This window comes from Oreochromis niloticus, linkage group LG3 (genome assembly GCF_001858045.2).
Source record: "Oreochromis niloticus isolate F11D_XX linkage group LG3, O_niloticus_UMD_NMBU, whole genome shotgun sequence".
NCBI classification, from domain to species: domain Eukaryota; kingdom Metazoa; phylum Chordata; class Actinopteri; order Cichliformes; family Cichlidae; genus Oreochromis; species Oreochromis niloticus.
Window position 1 is genome coordinate 37789155 of NC_031967.2, and position 23764 is coordinate 37812918.

Below are 23764 nucleotides of genomic sequence, written 5' to 3' on the forward strand. Positions count from 1 at the left end.
GAACATTAGTAAGCAATCACAAAGTTTAAAAAAATCTCATTCAGCTAATGTTTAATGTATTATTCAGCATGCTTTATTAGCATGTCACCTGCAGGGTAGCATACACCATTGTTAGGCATGTTAGCCTATTAGCATGTCATATAATGCATATTAAAAGTTTCACTCACAAGTTAGCATGTAAAAATGATTCTGACATGATAGCACATAAAACTATTAAACAGTATAATGGTTACCATGTTTAGCATGAAAACTGTCACTTTATTGTGGATATTGCAAACTACACTAGATGTTCAGATATTCAGCTCTGCTTGCAGGAATGGCTATAACCTTTAACTTTAAGACAGTTGTGAGCATTTTGAAGATTACTTTAAGGTATGATTTTTTCTGTGCTTTTAAATTTTCTTTACATTAAACAACACAAAAATGTTTAATGTTTAATTACTTTAATATGTTTAAATTCTGATTTGGTGCACACTCCTTAAAGCTTCTCACCTTAACCTGTTTGATCTTCCCTCCCCAGCCCTCTGTCTGGCACTCAGCGTGTCTATAGCTTCTCTTCAGATCTTTACCTTTGTCACCTCTTGCACTCAAGAGAGAGAAAGCATTTCATTTTCCTGCTCTTACGTTTCCTTCAGTCCATCTACGCATCTTCCCTGACACCCCTCCTCTCCTCCCCTTGCTCTGTCCTTTCACTTCTGCTTTCATCTGTCTGGCAGTATCCCTCTGTTCCAGAAAGTTAGAAAGTGTAGGAAACAGACATGTGGATGGACGGGAAGAGACACAGACTGCCTTGGGGTTTTCCAAAACTCTGTTTTTTTCTCTAACTCTATCCCATCAAATCTCCATCTCTTTCTCGCTCATGCACTCGTTTGATCTCTCTAGCTCTCCATTTTTTTCCCCTCACTTTCTGTCCCATTAAATCTCTCATTCGTTTGCTGGCTTTGTATCTGCTCACTCTTGTTCCAGCTCATTATGTCACTTTCCCTCCCCGTCCCTTTCATCCTCCCTCTTTTATTTAACCCTGCACCTCAACCGCTCACCAGCCTTCACCCTCCTTTCCTCCCTAGATTTTTGCTTCTACCGTCTACATCGGCTAGCATCCTCACTCTCCTTTGACAAACCCCAATATAGTGAACTATTAGGTCCATCAATTCCTCAAAAACATTACAGGATGTGTTTTATTTTGTTTGTTTTTAAAACAGAGCGGGAGTCACAAGTTCGATTCCCACCCGGTATCCAGTAAGGGTCCTGGCTAGACCCCCCCGCCCCATGCTAAAACTAAGCCCTGGAATGGTGTGGCTACATCTGCAGCCTGTCTGCAGCTCGGACACAAACATTTGTACTACATGTTGTACTGTGTATGTGACAAATAAAATTTTAATTTAATTTAATTTATTTATATAAAACCTACTGATCTCATTAAACACATTAGAATGGGCACCATACGCATAGAAATACACTAACAGTTTAACCTAGTAACCTTCAAACTATGAATGTACCATGCTGGCATATTACCAAGATTGGAGAGTTTTCATCTTGCAAAGACCGATATAATTGTAGCATGTTTTGTGTTGGTGTGTGGGTTTATAAAGCATAGTGTATGTGGTCAAACCCCACTACATGTTAAAGGTGCTACAATCATTGAGAATAACTGAATATGACACTAGACCACCAGCATCTTAGACCAAAACAAGCTGATTAGACACAGCTCCCAGCCAACAACAACAAAAGGAACCCATGAACAACCACTGAACCGCTCCAGGTTTGTAAAATGACTATGACACACGGCGGTATATGCAGGCAGTTTTTTTCCCCGTCAGCTTCTCTTCTTTGCTTTTAATAGAGACAGATTTTTTTGTCAGGCCTTCTGACATCTAAGATAGATTAAAGTTATCTTTACTTAATCCCTCTCTCCTCCGTTCTTATTGTCACTTGTCTTACTCCACTCATATACACACACAAAGTGAAATAGAAAGCAGAGCAAAGCCTGTGCTGTTTGTAATCACTCTTTTTTTGTCTCTCTGTAAAAGCCGAAATAGCCAACAGCTTCCAACTCACATACATCAACATGAATGTGTGGCCAGACAGGGTAAACTTTAAAAGGGAGTTGGACTTCATTTGTGGCTCCGGACACCATTACTTCATTATTCACAAAGCAAATCTTTGACTGCAGTTAAGTTAGTATTCACCGTGAATATGATGAATTTGAAGATGAACTTTACCGTTGGATTGTAATGTTATCTTTAACCTTAGTGCTTATTCTGCCAACTAATCATCACTCTGCTCACAGTGGGTAAAAGTACAGCAAATATGCAAAAGACATGTTACCTTGACCGTGATGGGTCATATATAAAGCATCTTGGACATTCACACAGACTGATATTATTCTGCTGAAATTTTCAGCTGTACATTCAGACATAAACCCAAAACAATCAGGTGAACCAACTTCATCCATAAGACACAGAGTGATCTGATGAGGAGTGGTCTGAGAGATTCTTTAATAGGAGTCCGTATCGAGGCCGAGTCCCTACCTCTTTTTGGTGGTACTTGATGGCGAGTTTGAGCTTGGCCAGATCATGGCACTGTCTAGGGTCTAGTTCCTCACTCTGGTCATTGTCTCTGTGGTTCAGGATGGTCTCAAGTTCTCTAGAACTCCTGGCCTGATCCAGAAGGTCCTTGGCGAAACGCTTGCACTGCTGAGACAGTTCCTCATACTCCTGACGAAACTCATTCTCCACCTGAAATAAGGGGGGCAACAAATACCGTTAGAGTAATGGGAAACACATGATGGCTCTTTGATTTCCTCAGTTTTAGATTTCCATCTGCTGCAGGAATAGCTTAATAGCATCACAATCTCCTTGTGGACCCCAAAAATAAAAGTATTATTTGACATAAACCATTCTGAAGTCTGCATCATGGAGACTCAGCATTGGAGAAGAAGTGTCTGTTCTTGTTACTCGAGAAAAGACTCCAGGGATCACAGTGAGGTATGGTGAGAGGCTTTTTGCTGTTACTTTTGAGATGATAAATACCAGAAAAATTGTGAGGCAGGGGGAGACAGTCACTCTTGACAGCATAAGTGAAAGAAGTACTTGAGGCAAATGCGTAACAGGAAGATGATGCTGAATGCTACTCCTTCCACAGTTAATTTAACATCCCATCAAGTTTTAGGAGGTTGCTTTCCTCCAGTACATCTGTACCTTGGCTGTTTAGAGAAGTAATGGGCTATGTATGAAGAGAAGGAGTTTTGTTAAGTTTCTTCTTTTGGTGAACAAACATGACACCAACAGGCATCAACATCCATACCTTGCTGAGTTCTTTGAGTTCCCAGCCCAGTCTGAAGGCAGTGAGGATGGGATCTTCACTGGACAACGCAATGAGAGATGGCGAGGCCAAAGCCTTGTAGATGTTGAGTCGAGACCGTGAATGTCGAAGGCTGTCCACCTACAGAGAATCAGGAAAGGTTTTTACCCTTCCTTTAAGATTTAGATTAACTACGAGACTTGCAGAAGGTACCGTTAACATCGAGAAACAGTTTCAATCGGTATAACAAAAACTAACACATTGGCTATCTTTCACATGTAACACAACTGTTCCCAGAGTGGATGTTCAACATGCATGGTTCAAGTATTTTAACTGCAGACCAACTATGTCATAGGGTAGCATCTATCACAGACAAAACAAGATGGTGAACTTTAGTTTTTCAGTTTTGTCTTCAGATTTTGCACCAGCAGTGTGATGACACTTGTTTAACCAGTTTGCATAAGTGACTATGGTGTGTCCAGACTATGAACAGTCTGTTAAAGTTAAGTGTTCATTGTAAATATAGATTAATAGAGAAATATTTCCTAATATTTTAATGACTTATTGTCTGTTTGAACAAAATTCTTTTCATTTCACTCCCTGGGCAAGATTTAAAAAAAGAGCAGCAAAGCAGCTTAGCTGACATTATTTTTATCATTATCATTAATATCACTATCATCGTCATCATTATTGTTCTGGTGGAGCTGGGGGAAATTTGGTTTCAAGTTGCAGACTGCACCTTTTCAATTTATATAACACAGCTGAGATCTACAGTATTCCTGTGTAATAGAGTTGGTGGTGCCTTGTATGGAAAGCATAAATAGAAGACAGGCCTATTTTTACATTGGATCTGAGGGAAATTTACTTAAGCTTGGTGCTGTTCTCAGGCCTGAAATGATTAAAGAAGATTTCAAGAATTTACTGTAAAGCAGTTTTGTAGTTTCAAATAATTCACTCTAAACCATGACCTTCATAAAAATGTTTAAGTCTTTAAATTTAAGGCTCAGAGCCTGGTTATATCAATAAAACATGCTCATTCATCTTTCATATTGTTGCAAAGTATAAGAATATTAAATGTAGGTGAGTTCAAAAAGTTGGAAATTATGTTGGAAATTGTTGACGTCTGATCTAGGGTCCATGCTGGAAGTTAAAGTTTGTAAAAGCAATTTCAATATATTCAAATATAAATGTTCAGCAAACCAAACAATGCAAGCAATGCAAAAGATGCAGCACTAAAGAAAAAAAATCCCTTACCTCTGAGCTGGATACACACTCAACACAGTCGCATCGTATCTGATGTGGTCTGGGTATGGTGACCTACACAGAGCAACATCGGGCAACAAATCACTGATAAAATGCAACTAATAAAGATCTTGCTTTATTCGTTGACCATCAAGGAAGACAAAATAAGAGCTTACAACTCCTTATGTTGATAACTTATGTGTAAAACAACCATTACCTTCCGCTGGACAAGCAGCTTGATAATCTCGTAGTTGTTTGTGTGAGCAGCAAGCATGATGGGAGTTATATCTGGGGTGAACTCTGAAAACTGGCTGTCCATCATCAGAGAAGGAACCTGTAGGAGAACAAAGTACAAACCTCTTAAACTGGCTGTTATCTACCTTTTAATATTTGGGTAAAAAGCCTGCTGTCAACTGCCAGTTAAACAGAAAAAAATGACTCAGAAACACTTTTATTGTCCAATTAAAAAGCTTTGATTCAGCTCCACATGTGGCACTGTTACATAGGGGGAAAACTGAAAGTGAAAGACAAATTAAGCAAATGATGAATCCAATCAAACTCTCTTGAATCAGATTAAAACAAATTAAATTAGTGTAATGTATTCGATAAAAAGAAATTTCCTGCTTGACAACTCTGCAGAGGTACATTATTTAAAGCCACATCCTCTCCAAAACTCATTTTATCCCTCACGGATGCAACTCTGAACACCTGCTGTACCTTGGAGAGAAGAGGGGAATGGAAGATTGTTTGCCAAGTGAACACCAGCAGGTCTGTCATTACAGGAAGACAAAGGAGAGATGGAGAGAGAAAAACCAAGAATGTAATAGCTTATAAAAATGGTATATAAAAGAAATGCAGACGTATGTTAACAAGACCCCTGAACCAAGAGGATACAGTTTTCTAGACTAATGCCATGTCTTGAGTCTATGATGCTATCGATCACTAGGTTAGTCCAGCCCATAACGGACACGTTACATCTGCTTCATATAATCTGTACAAAATGTAAACACGACCACTCGTAGCTTTACAGTCAGTTATATCAGGCTGTGTGCCAGACTGTTTCTTGGCCCAGAGCAGGAACTTTCTGGAATCTCTGCCTGGCAACCTCACAAAGACAACAACAAGACTGCCAGCCATATGCAGCAGAGCTTGGAAGATTGTTATTGAGGCGGAGATCACATCGTCTTCAAACAAAATGCTGGGATCCTCAAAACACCCAAAACAGCTGGGAGTGCAACGCGATCCAATTTGTAATCTACATAATCTACAGCTTCAAACGTCAATATGGAGTTGAGTGGTCACAAATCATTTGTAAGAGGCTACCCAAATGTGTAGTATTTGCCATCAATTGCAATTCCCCAAGTAATTTGATGTTACATTTATTACTGCATGTTTTATTAATTGTTCTGCACCAGCCTCTGTAGAAAGGCTTTGATAACTGCTATAACAATAAACTTAAAAAATATATATCAATAGAAATGTGGATGGTAGATTTTCTTGAGAATAATATTTTAACAGACTCTCTTCAAAAATATCGATTCTTTAAAATCTCTTTAAAGTTTTGTTGAAGCATGCTAGAAATGAAAACTTTTTTGAGAAACTACCAAAACACAAAGATGTCATACAGGAGTGTGTAAAACTCAATTTACAGTACAACACAAACCACATCTGACCAGTGTAGAAAGACGAGGTAGAGGCCCTGCTGCTGAGTGAAAAGGAGGTAAGTACATCAGAGTGTCTGGTTTGAGAAACAGAGACCTCTCAGGTATCTGTGTACTGCTATATTATTGGGTCTTGGTCATCCAGGTCATAGTTGACCTGAGTTAAAGGCAACTCAAACTCATACAGAAGGCTTCTTCATTTTCCTTCAGATCAGGAGTCCCAGGTATTTAACCACTAGTTCAGTTTCCATAGGCTGGTGGGGTTTTGTAAAGGGAGTAAAGTGTAATTTAAGGTCCCAAGAATTCGCAAACATGAGCCGGTTGAGGGGTGTTTACCCACTGCAGACGTGCTCTAGTCCAGACCTCCAAAGTCCCAACTGTGTGTCTCTGGAAGCGGATGACATATGCATCTGCCAAGTGCAATATTCCGGGAACAGGAGAGGTGTGAAAAAAAGAAAACCCTTCAAAGATCAAGACCACATACTTTGTACACTGTCTCCATCAACAACAGAGCTCTCTGCACATAGATGGCATGCAGTGCTACCCCAGACTAGCAGGGGAAGCACTGCAAACAAGCTACCTCTGCTGGACTGAATAATGCGCACTGTTGTAGGGACTCTTTAGTCTTTTGGTAATTTCCAATAGTAAATGGCTTAGAATAGCATTAATGGTTTAGAAAACAAATATTGCTCCAGACACTCAACTAGCCAAATGTCGACAACCTTGAGCTTTGCTGAAACGACCAGCAGAACATGGAACATAAGAGCGATCGATGTTGAAAATGAGTGTAGAGATTTCATTAAAAATAAAAGAGAAAAATTATTTGAAAGAGTCTCTTAGTCCACTGCTAACAGTGACAGAGACATTTGTGAACAATTTATAGTATATTATCTAAAGTTGAAGGCCGCCTTATGCTGAAACCAGGACCCTAAAGTAAAAGTTAAGAATGAGGCTGACAGGCCGCTGGTATGTCAAAGAAAAGCACACGCACCGACACACGCACACACGTGCACTCCGAGACATCTGAAGAAGAGAGAGAGGAGGAGGGTACGAGGAAGGAGGGTACATGTGTGGACTCTTTCGTGTCTCAGAGGGAGAATGAAGGCGAGTGCTTCTCCTCACCCTTCGCATCTTTCTGTCTCCATCTTTTCTGCTGCCTCATCTTCCCCTCGTCTCCCCTTTCCACATTCTTCTATTTTCTCCCCCCCTCCATCTTCATCTTCTTGCATCTTTCTCATTTCCTTGTTTTCCCTTCATCTAACCCCCTCCTTTCCATCAGCTTACTTTCCTCATGTCTCTCTACTTTTGTCTCTTCCTCCTCTCACCTGCCACAACCCTATTTTCTTCATCCGATCTCTCTCTCTTTTTTTTTCCTGCCGTGATAAGTGTGAGAACAGCTGCCACGGGCTGGGGCCCAAATAAAGATTAAAGAGACAGACCGAGAATACACAAACAAGTAAATATAAGCAAGCACACATGCAAATACAGAAATGGCAAATAACAGAATGAACATAACTTGAGTAGAATTGATTTTTCATGCATTGAAATTGGCTGCACCATCTGCAGCTGCGAACGAGCACCACTTAGGAAACTCCAGCCTTATATAACTCGGGATTTGAACTTTTTCAATTAGGTGAAACTACACCGATGGCATATTTAGGCTCCAGATGTACACTGTTGCTTCCCCCAAAATGGAGCAGCACAGTGAGATAGCAGGAGGGGTGATTGTTATGGGCTTGTTGCTCTTACGAGTTTCTGAAGATGGGTCAGATTGCTGAGAGTTAAAGCGACATGATGAAATATGAGAGAAAGGTTTAGTTAAACTCGATCTACGTTTTTTCCCCGATTTATTGCTGGCTGGATTATGTTCAGAGGAAATGTTTATCTTTAGCTGCTACAACGGTGCAAAGGCTGGGTTTCATAGCTTGAGTCCCATCTATACTTGACTGCCACTATATTAATCACCTGGCAGCACTTCAGTGCACTGGGTATCGGTCAAAATGACGTACTGAGAATTAGAATGAAACAGAAAGGTGATATATGTGACTTTGAATATGGCAGGTTGTCTGAGACAGGCTGATCTGAGTATTTCAGAAAGTGCTGGGATTTTCCCACACAACCGTCTGTAGGGTTTACGGAGCCAAAAAAAATCTGCAGCAACTGTGTGATGCTATCATGTCAATATGGACCAAAATCTGTGAGGAATGTTTCCAGCACCTTGTTGATATCACAAAGAATTAAGGCAGTTCTGAAGTCAAAAATGAGGTCCAACCCAGTATGGGGTGTACGTAATAAAGTGTGCGGTGAATGAATGTTTAGATTTAGCCAAGAAAAGCACTTTAAACTTTTGAGAAAACCTATGGTTTCAGTTATAAGGTGGTAATCAGGTTCTTTCATTCATTTGTGAAGTCTTGAGTATTGAGCCAGTTTTTGCACAGAACTGCGAGTGCATGAAGTTTTAAAATGCTAGAGTCACTAGAACAGGTATTCTGATGCAAGATTTTTGAGTCATTAATAAATACTTTCAGGGATAGTTAAATTACTGGAAAGAAATCATGTGTTACATTGTGTGTGTCTCATAGCTCCATTTGGGATGGACCAAAAGACAAGTTTAATTCAAAGCACTGAAGGTCCATGAGAAGGCATCTCCAGGAAAATAACCCAAAGAGTAAAGGTAACTTTGAAAATAAAGGCCAAATAAACGCACAAGAGACGCAGGGGAGATGAACAGCAGATCTGATAAAAGTTTCAGGGAGGGTAGGACTATTTATACACGGACTACTTATACACAAGAAACTGATAACTGAAGGGAAACAGGTGAAAACAATCTAGACTTGGAGAATACAGACAGGAAGCAAACCTGAGGCAGGATACAAAATAAAACCGGAAACAACCGAAGGAAAGAAAACAAGAAAACACAAAGGGACTGAGGCATGACCAAAGAATTGGGCGGGACACCGAGGGAAATAAAAACAAATTCAAAATAAATTAAAATGGGAACCCACACCATCACTACACATGTACACTAAACTCCACAGAACTCAGACAATATGACAGAAACTGATAAAGATCAAAGCAGAAGTTAAAAACTCAAATATCAAAAGCCTCCAAGACCAAGAACACAAACTACAGAACCAACACAAGACAATAAGAGAACGGCAAAAAGAAAAACATCACAGAATAATCAAGACACCATGTAGCATGTGATCCCACTGCGACAACACCAGTAATTCTGGGACGGCATTTGTCTTCACAGTCTGTCTTTACTTAAGTGTCGTCTGCAACCCTAAAGTCTCTTGACTGTGTCATGCTGGACTGTGACTATAGTCTTGACAAAATCCACAGACAGACACATAAACACAAGCCAAAGTACTCAAAACTACCTGGTAGTGGTAGTAACGGGTGTCTCCAGGACCATATGTTGCCATGATAACACCACACACACACACACACACACACACACACACACACACACACACACACACACGGTGAAAACAATTTCAGCCACGACAGAGTGGCACCTGTTAGAGCAGATGTCTCTCAGACCACATTTTGCCATGATGACACACAAACACACACCCACACAGACTTACACAGTGAAAAGAAAACCAGCTATGCCATTGGGAGGTACTAATACATTAAAAATGGCAATAAACAAAAGGCCTTTTAGTAAAACCCAGCCAATGCATTTAATGGCAGGCAGATAACCAAGCAGTCTGATATTTAGAACATTTTATTAATCCTAGTGGGAAAGCTATCAGTGTTACAAAGGGGAGAAACACCCTTCAACCACATTATTAATGCTGACTCTGCATCGTTTGTCCACTAGAGGGCACTTTGAAACTTCCCTGTTGATCTGAGTAGAGTTGGACAGATGCTCAACAAATAAATAAATAAATAAATAAATAATTACATATAGTTTCAGTTCAACTGAATTTTACTTATATAGCACCAAACAAAGCAAGTGTCACCTTAAAACACTGAATACTGTAAGGTTAAGACCCAACAATTACACAGAGAGAACCCGAACAATCAGATGACGACCTATGCGCATGTACTTGGCGAAAGTGGAAAGAAAAAACTCCCTTTTACCAGTAAGAAGCCTGTTAAACCTGTTGTTAATGGTATTTTTCACATTTAGTGTTACCTTGACCCATTTTTCACCAAATTTAAATCAGTTCAAGCTGTTATTGGCATTTACTATAACAGAAAATTTGAAAATGATATCTTCAAAACTGTGGTTACTGGACTGCTAACAAACAGACACCTACCCAATTACAGACTCCCTTTTTGGGGGGGCAAAACCTTTTTGTGTTTTGTCTCACTCCCAGGACTTAATCGGCACTGTATATCAAATATTAGTATCAAGTCAAGTCCTATATCGGTCCGCTCTATCCTTTTGCTCCTGATACCTGGTGACCTTAATCAGTAATCTGAGGTCACACCACATAAAACTTTAAACCCCAAACCTTCATATTAAATTCAACAACTTAAAATGTCAAGCTGCTGTGGAAATTGAAATAAAAAGAAAAAAAACTTACAATCTGTCCACAAACATATTAACACCTCCCAAAGCACTAAAGCACCTTCAGTAGTAGCTCGAGGTCCTATAAGCATCTCCAGGACCATGCGTTGCCATGATAACCATGCGTTGCCATGATAACCACACGCAGATGCATATTCACAATCCAAAACATTTTTCAGCTGTCAGTCAAAAAATCTAACATATCTAGAGCACGACTCCTGTTGACCCCTTAAAAAGAGAACGATTGAAAGCAGAATTTATTTAAAAGGTTGTTTTTGACTCCAAACTGTGTCAGAATTTGGACCCCTTTTTATTCTGGACTCCATTTATTCGGGGCTATTATCTGAAGCACATTATGATTTGGCTCTCAAATTACCCATTCATACGCTGATGGCTGCAAGCTCTCGTGAAAGTCACTGCATGAAATGCTGGGAACAGTGTGGGGGTACTTGGGGATGGGGGCACACAGAGCCAACCATCAAACTGGAAATTTTCAAAAAAGCAGTCAAATGGTTTCTGTAGTTTATCACAGTGGGTCACACTTGCTTTGTTACACTGTAATGTGAAGAAGAAAAAAAAGAAAGTCCACAAAGAAAGTGCTGATTTACTGAAAGTGGATCTCAGCTAGAGTCCTATGAAGTTATAACAAGAAATTAGGAGTGAAATCGCAGAAAGTTTGCGCAAGAAATCCTGTTTTTCTGGCTAAATCATAAAGAGATGTTTTGTGTTATGGATTTACTTTAAATTAGGTTTCACTTTAAAAACAAAACCAGACAATACATGATAATAAAAAAATCCACTGTATTGTCTCCTCGCATCCATCAGTGCAGACACACGTGCATCCAATCCAGATGAATACGCTCAGATCAAAACCCAAATTAACACTGACTCCAGTTACACACATGCAATTCTAATTGTTTGCTTCACACATCAAACGAAACCTTCCCTCATCTGCATCTCTCTCTGCAACTATTTCTCACTTCTTCTCCCTCCTAATGTCTCTTGTTTCTTATGTTTTTCCTCTATACTCATCTGATTTCCTACATGCTGCATTTGCTGTTTTTCTTCTTTATTTGACTCCAGTCCATCTCTGTTTTCTCCATCGCTCTTCAGGGCAAAGAGCTACAGATCTAATCCTTTTGTCCATGTTTTTTTTTTTTTTTTTAAATCATTCTCTTCTTCCTCCTTCCCTCTCTTTTGTTCTTTGTGCTGTTGCCTCAGTCCTTCTATTTTGAGTATGCTGGTAATGAAGAGTGAGGAGTGGATGTGAACAGGGGAGTGAGGGAGGATGGACGCAGAGATACAGAGAGGTAATCAAAGAAAGAGGGGGAGTCAGACTGAGTCAGATGGAGAGGGATGGCAGAAAGATCAACAGTTTAGCTTGGCAGGAGCAGATAAAAGGCCCTGATTCTACCTGTCAGTAGAAAAGTGCAGTTTAGAAACATACGTAAACTCACAAAGCACACATCCAGCTCTTAATATAAGTATCGAGCACCGATGTGTGAGTGTGCATATGTTTGTGTGTGCAAAACTCAATACTGTGCCCTGAATATTGGTGAAATAGATAGATAGTTTCAGGGGCGTAATTTCCAGGGGGGTTATGACCCCCCAAATAATCAGACCCAACCAAAATAACCCCCCCAATAAAATTATGAATTATCTTGCATAAATAGGCTGTTGATTTTCTTTACTCATTTCAGGTATTACCAGAAAAATAGTTGCATGTTTTATCATCTGGGAATTTACCCAGATTTATTTATTTATTTAGACAGAGACCTTGACCCCCCCAATGTTCAGCACAAAGTTACGCCAATGGATAGTTTAAATATAAAACTTGAGATCATTCTTTCCACAAACAGGCACTTTTTCGGTTTTCCCACACATGCAGAGGTAACGAAGTAACGCCTTTGTGAAGCATTCCTCTCCGAGTTTCTCTCTTTTTTCCTCTCATCAAACTTGATTCTCTCCAGTGCCTTTTGCTGGAATTATGCTTCTCTCAGCTGAAACCAAGTAAACTAACAAAAGTGAACTGAAACATTTCTGTGCATCTTTTATTGCTAATATAACCTGTTTCACACTCTGCCACACTGTTAGTAGTCTCTTCCTGTGCGTATCCATCTTTAGACTTCGGTAACTGTGCAATGTTAATATTGTAGTAGAAAAGCGTTTGGGTTTTTAAAGCCACTCCCGATGATAACTTTGCAGGGGTTGAATTTCTTTTCTATAACTCTAGTTGGGGTTCATTTTTTCCTACAGAAACTCTCACAGGCACATTTTTTAAGCCTGTTATTCACTTGGCAAACTTGCATTCATGTAATTTCACCCTGAATTTCAGCCCTCGCTAACCAAGCTAGCCAGCACCAGCAGCTACACCCTCCAAATTCAACCCTGATGCTGTAGCCTACACACACATTTGATTGCTATCACAAACATATTTTTTAGCACGCTACAAGACTGAGATGCTGCGTTTTGATTATAATGTCTAAAAAAGCAGAACGTACTGGACAATTGAAATAGACTGTACATAAAAGATAGACAAAAAAAATAACAACATTAATATGGGAGTAAGTTCAATTTGAATTCTTTCTAACGGTTAGCAGGGGGACATGTAATTGCAAAAGTCTTTGGGAAAAGACAATTCCCATACTCCACGACCTCAGTACTAACTTTTCTGAGGATTTTATGGTAAAAAATGTTAGTTTCAAGTCTTACTGGGTAAAGTATGATGTTTGTTTTAGTCAAAAAGGATAAAGTAACCTTTTCCTGGGCAGGTCTAACTCCATACGGTGTGATTGACAATTACATTATTAGCATCTAGTGACTCTCGGAATCGTGGTCACATCCATCTTGCTTATGATGTCCTTCACAAAGCTAATATGACAATGACCAAAATACTCAATGCTTCAACAAACCAACATCATGGTGGTTATGTGCATCTTTTATATACAGTCTGTCCAATTCTGAAGCAACAACACGGTGCTGTTTGTCTCTTGCTTTCTAAATCTCACACATAGGCCAATATTTTATACAAGACAGTAAAACAGATTAACATGTATGCATTACTGCCCACTGCTTTATTATCATTATTACAGAAATCTGCACTGTGCTGACATCACTGTGTATTATGCCTGTGTGATGTGTAAGGTAACTGAAGAGAGACAAAAAGTGTGAGAAGACAAACAGAAACACTGGAAGAACAGATTTGTTCTCATCCACATCCAACTGAGAGGCACCCAAAACCTTCCCACAATCCTCTGCTTCGGCCAAGGGTTGGTTGCCATGGTGACATCGAACCTCACAGCCTCGACAGTCCAGGAATATTTTTCAAGATGACGTCTTTGTTTCGCTTAATTTTTTTTTTTTTTTTTTTTTTTTTAATTTGGCAATTTACTTCCCGTTCGTTCCGTTTTCACATTTACTCCCCTGTTAGTTTGAATGGCTGTGAATCAGTTTTTAAACTACCCGTCTCTGAATCTCTCCATCTTAACCCCCCCAACACCTACTCGTTAAACTAAACTGTAATGTGTTCTTCCTTCCTCTGCTCCTCTTTCTCTCTCTGACACACAAACAGAAATGCAGCAGGCAGACAAACACGCTGTCTGTCTCCAAATCCTATTTCACAGTTTGTCTATGAAACGGGCTGTTTAATTTCCCTCCTCTCAGCAGAATGTGGCATGGAGCATTACAATGAATGGATGTGCTGCTCATTATCACACACACACACACACACACACACACACACACTAAAATGGAAAAATACTCACACAGGCGCACATTCACGGATGAGTAAATGCAAACACGTGCATGCATGGATGCGCCGGATGCAACACATTAACATATACCCACGGAGGGCTCGCTCTCCCTCTCCGTTTGGTCTGAACCAGTGGTGCCGCCAGAAAAATTTTCAGAGTCCAGATGGGGCCACTGAAAATGTGAAGTCGGTTCACCACAAACCAAGAGACATAAACTTTAGCCATAGTTAAAAAGAAACATCCGCACACACCTGTTTCTCTCCGCTGGGCCTTTTGTGTGACAGCAGCAGTTCCACGGCACCCACCACCTCCTTCCTGATGGCGTACAGCAGGGCGTCGCCCGTGTGGATGCCATGGTCGAGCAGGAGCTCCATGATCTCCAGGTTCTCGTTCTCGATGGCGATGAGGAGAGCGCTGCGGCCCAGCGGGTCCAGACAGTTCACATCCATGTTGTAGTACACCTCTGCTTCGCGAAGGGCATGTTTCACTCCCGCATAGTCGCCTACAGGAAGAGGACGGTTGAAGTGTGCAGGTGGCTAAACATGCTTAAGCAAAGATTTCACTTTTTCACCCAAATTATTGTTTATGTGTCTACTGATGTGAAAGTCTGTAAAATACAAATCTGTCAGGTAGCTAATGCCAGTACAGATATGTGTCTGCTTATTTATTTATACTTTTTCATGATTTATGCTCACCTCCTGTGCACAAGAATCAAATCATTATCAATCAAAATTAAGTCTTTCAAAGTCTACAAAAAAAGACATTAAACACAAAAAAAAAAAAAAAAAACCCAAACCCCCCCCCCCCCCCCCCCCCCCCCAAAAAAAAAAACACCCACAACCGCCTATTATGGGTCCCGATCCCCCGACTGCCAGAAAAGAAAAGTTTATATTTTCCCAAGGTATGCAAGTAAAGGGTGCCAGATTGATTCGAAATCTTTTACATTGTCATTCATAATATATCTTATTTTTTCAAGATGAAGAGTATTTGTAAGTTCTGTAAGCCACATCTTTAATACAGGAATCTCGTTTTTTTTTTTGTTTGTTTGTTTGTTTTTTTTTGTTTTTTGTTTTTTTGGTTTTTTGTTTTTTGTTGTTGTTGTTGTTGTTGTTTAATTACCCGTTTTGTTAGTTTAGACAAAAAAGGGGCATAAGTTTTATTAATTTGTAACAACCATGATATTTGCTCCTAATAAAAGATATTTGAAACGTAAAAAGACATTAAACACTCATTTGCGTATATGAGTTTTAACATGTATCGTGTTTGCTACATCGAGTCCTTCTATTGCTTAAAAATTATTGTTTGGGGGGGAGAGTCACACTGATTATGTAAAGCACTCAAAAACTCACAGAAACTTGACGTTACAGGGTTAAGCTTTTTATCACAAGACCTTTTAACAGTTATCAGAGAAAATCCATGGAGAGAACACAAACTCCTCAAAGAAGGGCCCCACCCAGGTTTGTGATGAAATAAATGCCATCAAACAATATTTAAAATGTGGAGTGAATAAAATTTGTATAACAAAATCATTTAAAAAAAAAAAGCAGGGCAAGGTATCCTGAGAAAGGGCTAGTTACTGTGCAACTTACTATTGTTGTTTGTTGAAAAGCACTGTACATGTGTGTATGACTAGTATCTAATGTATACTGATCTTTTTAAAAGCAGGGGTGTCAAACATAAGGCCTGGGAGCCAGAATTGGCCTTGCAAAGACACTTTGGAAAATATGAAGGAGTGTAAAGATTTTGAACTTTTAACTGTGTTTTCAGGAGTTGAAGAACAAAACAAAAACAAAAATCATTATAAATACAGAACAGTCTGGATGATGGAGCTACATGAACTACTGTAATATTACACATTTATTATGTATCCTGTACTTCTTTTTCTTACATTAAGACATCTCAGGGATTAAATATTTAGCTAAATGTCTTTACGCTAGCAGAAAGTGGACTTTCATTTGGCCCACGATGTAAACTTATTTAAGGTTGTCTTCATTTTTGTGTTTGAAATGCGTTGATAAACTTGATTTAAACTTAATGCTACATTGGTATATAAGCTGCATGCAGGACTCTTGTGAAAACCTTTCCTGCAATGTGCAAGTGTTTCTTACAACTGGTTGCAGGAAAGTGACATATTTAGAAAGCATAGTCAGGTCAGCAAGTGTTTGGAAAATGACACTTTTTGCTCTGTATGAGCATCACCTAGTGTTGTGTTTACTTCCTTAAGGTGCTCTGCTAGGCCTTTACTCCAGCTGCTTTCAGTTGCTACTTCTCTGTGGGTCTCTCTGCCTTCAGTTTTGACTTTAGAGTAAAATGTATGCTCTGTAAGGTTGTGATCAGGTGACTGAACTCGTTTCTTTGCTTTCAGAAACTCTTGGGTTGCTTTTGCAGTACACTTCGCACTATGAAGCTGTGTCCGATTAGTCAATGAATTTCTGGTTGCAGCATCTTGTTCAAGGACGTTTGCTGCAGCACATGTTGCAGAGACACCTGTGTACTGACACACTCTGACTGACCAGCTGCTCAGCTATCAGAAAGTATAAACTCAGCATCATTTAACGGGTGAATGGATCAGTAGAATGCAGGTGTGGAGGCAACTATGCGGCTTAAAATAAGCAGATGGCTGTGCAAGGCTGTGTGTGCGTTTACCTTTCTCTACAGCTGTGAGGTAGGCCCGCTCCTCAGCAGACAGCTCCACCTCAGCACGGACAATCTGAAGTGGGATGCGGTCGCGGTACGGCGAATATGTCGCCTAAACCACAAAAACAGAGGACGACAACCACATGAGGCAAACTGTAGTAGAGACATCAGAGAGATGGGTGCCATTCAAAGTATTCTGAATAAAAACTGAGAGGAGAACGCAACACAACAAAATATTGACCCCAAGCATTCAATTGATATAAAACCAGGAAACATATGAGCCAGTTGTGTTATTGAATTAATGCACATGGAATATAAATGTTCACCAAAGCTTTACCCGTGTAGTGGTGGGTACACAGTTGTTTTACCAAAATACACCCATCATGGGCATAAATTTAGGTTTTTAATAATTTATTTAAAACTGTTCTTTTTCCCAGAGTGGTCTAACTTTACAGCTTTAATGACTTTAAACAAAATCAAGACCTGGGTGTACAACTTCTAATTTATTTTGAATTTAGGGTCAACAGTATACATACAGGCTCAAATATATACATACTATTATATACCATTAAATCTGGCATAACTTGCATAATTTTGGCTGGATATTTGACAGCTCTCGGTGGTCAAATATAAGACGGTGGAGTTTGAAGCATAGTTAATAAGTTTTTAACAGGGTTGGAATCGAACCTTAATATTAGCCTGCTTTATCCACTCTAAAACCACTTCAGGTGTGTGAGGTGAAGTTGAAGAATTAGGACATAGCACTGCTCCTCCATCATTTTATCCACTTAGCTCAATCAGCTGACCATAAAACTTTTCTGCAGATGGCATTTGGCTTGATTATGTGGGCAGCTGCAAATTTCAGTCGAGTCTTGAGCAAGGGACTTAAAGCTGGCTTCACTGTGGACGGTGATCCTGGTGTTCCAGCAGTCTCTGGTTCATACCAGGCTTAAAGCTCTGGTATGTCCTGGGTTGTTTCTTAGCATCCTAACCAATTTCCTCTCAACTGGGAGTGACAGTTTGGGTCTAGGCAAAGTGGTGAAACATCTAAATTGCTTGTTTTACGCAACTGTTTGAAATGATGATCTTAGAATCAGCAGTCGTTTTAAGCTATTAGTTTTTTGGACATTCCTAGTGTTCTGATGTTTAGTCAATCCAATGACCGCTGTCAAACAAACATTTTTATATTTGTAAAGAGAAACTACCAGCTGTAGTCAAATGTATACTTTCTACCCTCTGTTGACAAAAACAGCATTCATAAAAATGTTAAATGTGCGTACCTAATTCTGTTTTTTTAAAGTCATTAAAGATGTTTGCTGTACAATTATTATTATTATTATTATTATTATTAAGAATAGTTCACAGAAACCAGTAAAGGCACCAAACTAATATGAAATTCATTCTTACGATGAGCAGATTTAAAATGACGACAACTGTAACTGTTTATTGTCATGGAAATAGATACATTTTATACATTTTTGTTGTTAGCTTACTTTACTCATAATGTAAATTGACATTTGATTAGTGATCTGATTATGGATGATGTTAATTATATCATCACTCAGGATTGAGCCATTTAATATGCTATCCTATAATAATATGTGCCTTTGTAACAGGTTGCAGGAAAGGAAGCTTTTGAAATCTTATTTTAAGCAAAGTCACAAAACCTTTGAAGTAGTTTTTTAAAGATTTGAGGGTCTATTACATAAATGCAGTTTTTATGCTTCCACGACAAGTGGAATTATAGTCAGCTTCAAAATAACTCCCCTAGTGGTGCAAATTGCTTCTAAAACCTCTTTGATGTTAACAAATCAAACCTGGTCCAGTTCCAGGAAATGAAAGCAATATTAGAAAATCTTCCGTCTCTCTTGGCCACTTAAAGCGATCAGAAGTAGTTCTCAGGATGACTGGAAAATTAAACTACTACCGTTGGATCGTTGTTTTTTTTTAATATTTCAGTATTTTAATGTGTTTTTCTAAGGGCAATATGCTAAAAATTATTTCTGTCTTTAAGATACAGTTCATTTACCATCATCAATCAACAAAATGCAAGCACACTGAAACCCTCCAAGTGAAGCCTTTTCACTCGGGTATCTTCTCCACACCACACTGTAAACCCAGCAGAGTGGTGGAGAGGCTGAAACACAAATGTGTCTGCTTTGTGCAATTCAGAACTTCTAACTTTGTGAAGATGAACAAGTTACAATTACGAGAATGAGGTTAATTTTACAAATCAGCACATCTTGTGAGTTGGTTTCAGGATCAAGAACGAGACTGTGTTTGACTCACCTTCTTGTAGTACAACTGCGTCATAGGATTCATCTGGCCAGTCTGGAAAAAGGAAAAGAGAGAGCTGTGTTACTACCACGAGTGGAGCAAAAATAGTGTGAGGTGAAAGAGACAGGTGTGTGGACGGCTGCACGGGTTTGGTCCAGTTATCATTATGGTCAACAGCTGAAGCCACAAGAGCGGTTGCGAAAGAAAGCTCACGGAGGTTAATCGAATAACGTGCAACCCCGAGCTCAGGATTGCTGCAATCGTAGCGCACAATGCTCCATGAGTCATAGTGTTCACACTGACACAGCACATATGCTTTTTATGAGGATCATTTTATTTCTGTGCCATTTTCACTCAATGGTGTTATTATTAGAGGAGAACCATCACCTCATAACTTCAGGATTTATGAAAAAATATTCAGGCTTTATATTTTCTGCAGGAAAGTAATCTAGTGAACAGCTGTTTCTAAATCTCAGGTACAATCCACACAAGAAACGCTTACTCCATCCTCATTTACTCAATACATGCTTCAGATCGTCAAACAAATTTAGCATTAGACAAAGATTTTTTAAATGACCCCGCCATTTCAGACTGGGAAAAGTTTGCAAACAGTTGCCGTCTAATTTCTAAATAAAGAATGTCAAAATGCTGCAGTCAATAAGTAAGTCTGCACCAATGAGTGCAACTCACCTCTGACACGTCTCTTTGCAATAAGGGACTCGACCCAATCAACTGCTGACTGGTTATATTTTTATAGAAAAAGCAAGCACGCCGAATGCCTATGTAATTTTATTATTATTTGCACTTCTGTGTATTTAGATGGACAGACTGCAGACCTGGTTCCGGTCTTAGAAGCAACCACTTCAGGGTAATGAGATCACATGTTCATTGCACGCAGTTAAGTGTGCTCTTTCTGTGGTCTCCAACCACAAAATGCTATGATTGTAGCATTGAACACGTTCACACTCAGTGACATCATGTGGCGCAAGGAGTAGAAAAAAAAAGAGCTTTTGGCTCATATGGTATTTGAATATGGAAGTAGTCCCTATGAAGATTCATTGTAGTAACAACACATATGTATAACAGAAAATAAGGAAAAGCATAACAGGTTAGCATCACGATGTCTTTACAGAAGCCAGCCAGGGCAGTTATTTAACTTATTGTCATGACTGCATCGGTCCTGGCATGAGATTACATGAAGCAACAGTAAGAAATTCTACTGGATTTACAGTCAGTGTGGAAGACTTCGAAAGCAGCATTGAAGACCTAATACTGTCCAATCTACTTATGTCTTCAGCTAATTCTACCTGATGCTTAAAGAGAAGCTGACACAATGAGCGACTGTGATGGACGAGTGGACAGCTGGAGCAGTGCAGAGTAGTGAATCCACATACATTCAGCACAATACACAGCATGCAGGATAAGCCTGCAGTATTAGTGTCTCCAGCCTCATTAATACATGTAATCCCCATGAACCACTGACTGCTAGAGAATGTTTAGGAGCTCTTCATGTTTGCACATCTGTGCGTGTGATTGTGTATGTTACAAATCACACAGACACTACACAGTAATTACCCCACAGTTGTTTACTTTAACAGTAAGCATTGAGGACATTTTCCTACACTGTGTGGGATTAATATTCCAGCGGTAGGAAGCCATCAAACTGAGAGGGGGAAAAATGCCGATAACAATCTTCACATGTCTTTGAGTAAGAAAGAGCAAATTAATGAAGCTGCTGGTTTAAATACTGACGTAAGCAAAGTAGTTAAGATCTTTCTCGCTAATTACTGCTGTGGTGCTGCTGTGTGAAAGAAAAAACAACTCTTTAGTTAAAAAAAGAGCAGTTGTGTAAGTCAGGAGAGACAACAGAATGAAAACAGTGGAAATCAGCACTGTGTTACATCTGAATATCATTAGTCACACAAGTTAAACACAGAGGCCAGGGGCAAACTGCAGTCAGCACAGGTGCTCATTTCCAGCTGTTCTCTCAAAGGTATAAACACCCGAGGAGGTAAATTAAAGCACAGACTGCAGAGTTATGCAGAGCTGACTGCAGTAAACAGGGAAGGCTTTTGAGAGCTGGTTCTTAAAGTTCTGATACCAACAAATTTAATAAGAAACCTTTAATCACCCTTTGCTCGCCCTCGTTTTTAACTGACGGTTGCTCCTTAGAAAAGCTGCTATTCTAAGTGGTGGATTAGATCAACTGTGGCAAACCCAGATCACATTAGTTCAACACTTTAATCTGTCGATGTTCAGTTAGACATGTTTTGTGTCAGGTTGGAACTTATCCCAACAGTTAGTCCAACCAGTCCAAGTAAACAAATGGTCACATCCACACCTACACCTCATACAGAATCGACAATTAACCTAACAGACAATCAACATTTAAAATGGCCTGCGTCATGTAAGACTAATGTTACGGGTCTGCTTAGGACAATTCGAAGCTTATTAAGTTACTTATGGCCTAGAGACCAGTTAGCAACCCCATGAGACATTTGGTCACTAAGGGACAACTGGTCCTAAGTGGTTGGCGAGTGGTTGCCAGCAAACTGAAAACTGGTCACAAAGAACTGCAGCAAAAAACTATTTGTGATTACTTTGGTTGTTACCACAATCCCCTGCTCACCCATAGTTTGCATGGAAGACACCAACTTGTCTCCAATCACTTGCCAACCAACCATTAAGGAGTCCTGAAACTTGGAAAAATCTAAACCAGAAACAGAAAATCTTTGCCTTCAAAGTAGAAGTTGTGGCACATCCACCACATCACCATTTTTCAAAGGGTGCGACTCTTGCTTTTAAGGCAAATGGTTTCACTTTCTGGTTTGTGTCACACTTTTAACAATTTCCCTTCCACAGCGACTTCCACAAGACTTCTATACAAAATACATGTGACCTCAATTTTTTTCTTCCCACAAATGTTTGGTCATTTAGGAATTTGCATTGTTTGGTTTTTCTGAATTGCTGAAGGGTTTTTAACTTATAATATTTTATACATATTATATTGTAACTGGCTTAGACACAATTGTTGATGACGGCATTGTTATGATTTAATCAAAACAGAATGAAACACCACATTTCTTCTTGAGTTTTGTCTTTAAAAACTAGAAAGAAAAAACGCTGATGATCAGCTTAATTGTCACATTAAGATAAGAAAAACACTAGTAAGCAACGGAGTTCTTCAAGCTCTAAAGGCTTTAAATGTAGACTTCAGTGATGCTCCAGTCTGCGACCAGCACGGAGACTTATGGACATAATCTCGCAGATGATGACAGATATGCTAATGTCACAGATGTGGGTTAGGACTCGGTCTGACACTGTAAAATGAACCTATTATTGCAGCACCGATACAGATCTGCATTTCAACAAGGCTGTAATTGGTTTGGCGACGCAGCAGAGAGGGAAGAAGATGCTGATGGAGCGCAGAGAGATATTTTTAGAGGCTCTGCCATTTGAACACGAAGAATGGAAAAAACACTGGGCTTTGGTTGGTGAGGGGTATGAGCAGACCTGACTTTACAGCAGTGACTGAGGAGAAAAAAGAAGTAGTGCCTGCTGGTCACAAATAATGATATAGTTCTTGTACTTTGTTCAGGTGTAGCTAATTTCACAGTTCATTATCTTCGCTGTGTAAACATTAAATGGCACATCTCAGAAGAGAATAAAGAGTCAGAACTTGATTGCTGGAGAAAACGGCAACAACAACTCAGTCTGCCATCAGTCTGAGACTGAATGGGGTCAAGTTGGCAATGTGTTTGTGACAATTCTGTGATTAACTGTTGTAAATCAGCAATAAACACCAATCTGTTGCCATCTGCTGTGATCTACATACACAAAAGTTTACATTATCTACTTAAATTCAGAGTCCAGCCAGAATGTCATAGATTTGAAAGAGAAACTATTTCAATTCTTCCATGAACAGTGATGTAGTTGCTGCAGGACGGCAATTTAATCGTAATTTAACATTCGGTTCGGCTGTGAGCCACTTTTCTTGCTTTTTTCAGTTCATATTAGCTCATTTTCATAGTTAAAAAGAGTTTGTGCATAATGTGAGTAATATTATTTAAGAATCTCAGTATATACCAGAATAACTGTGACAATGTTTGGTATAACTGTGCAGCTCTATGGGATCTACATTAACTTGATAGAGTGTGCTCTGCTAGTAACGGTTTGGCTCCTTATGCTTATGTGAAAGGAAAATGTGAATAAGATGTATATATTACAAGAATGATGCAGAGTCCTAGCCGGAAATGTTATGAAACCTGTCTTTTAATACACTGGAGGTTTTCTAGCCAATGAAAACAGTGAAGACAAAATTATAGCAACACTAAAGCAGCAGCTTCAGTCCTCCACAGGTTGCATTC

The 23764-nt window shown here is 39.4% G+C and overlaps 1 protein-coding gene across 1 annotated transcript in view; it reads right to left on the bottom strand.

Annotated features, from left to right (window-relative positions):
- trpc5a (transient receptor potential cation channel, subfamily C, member 5a) overlaps positions 1-23764 on the bottom strand; it is a 194224-nt gene that overhangs the window by 91849 nt on the left and 78611 nt on the right. The window contains 7 exon segments of the mRNA XM_003455011.5: positions 2532-2738; positions 3307-3444; positions 4558-4620; positions 4763-4879; positions 14735-14985; positions 17130-17232; positions 19410-19451. Of these exon segments, the coding sequence (XP_003455059.3) occupies positions 2532-2738; positions 3307-3444; positions 4558-4620; positions 4763-4879; positions 14735-14985; positions 17130-17232; positions 19410-19442 (912 nt within the window). The 5' untranslated portion in view covers positions 19443-19451.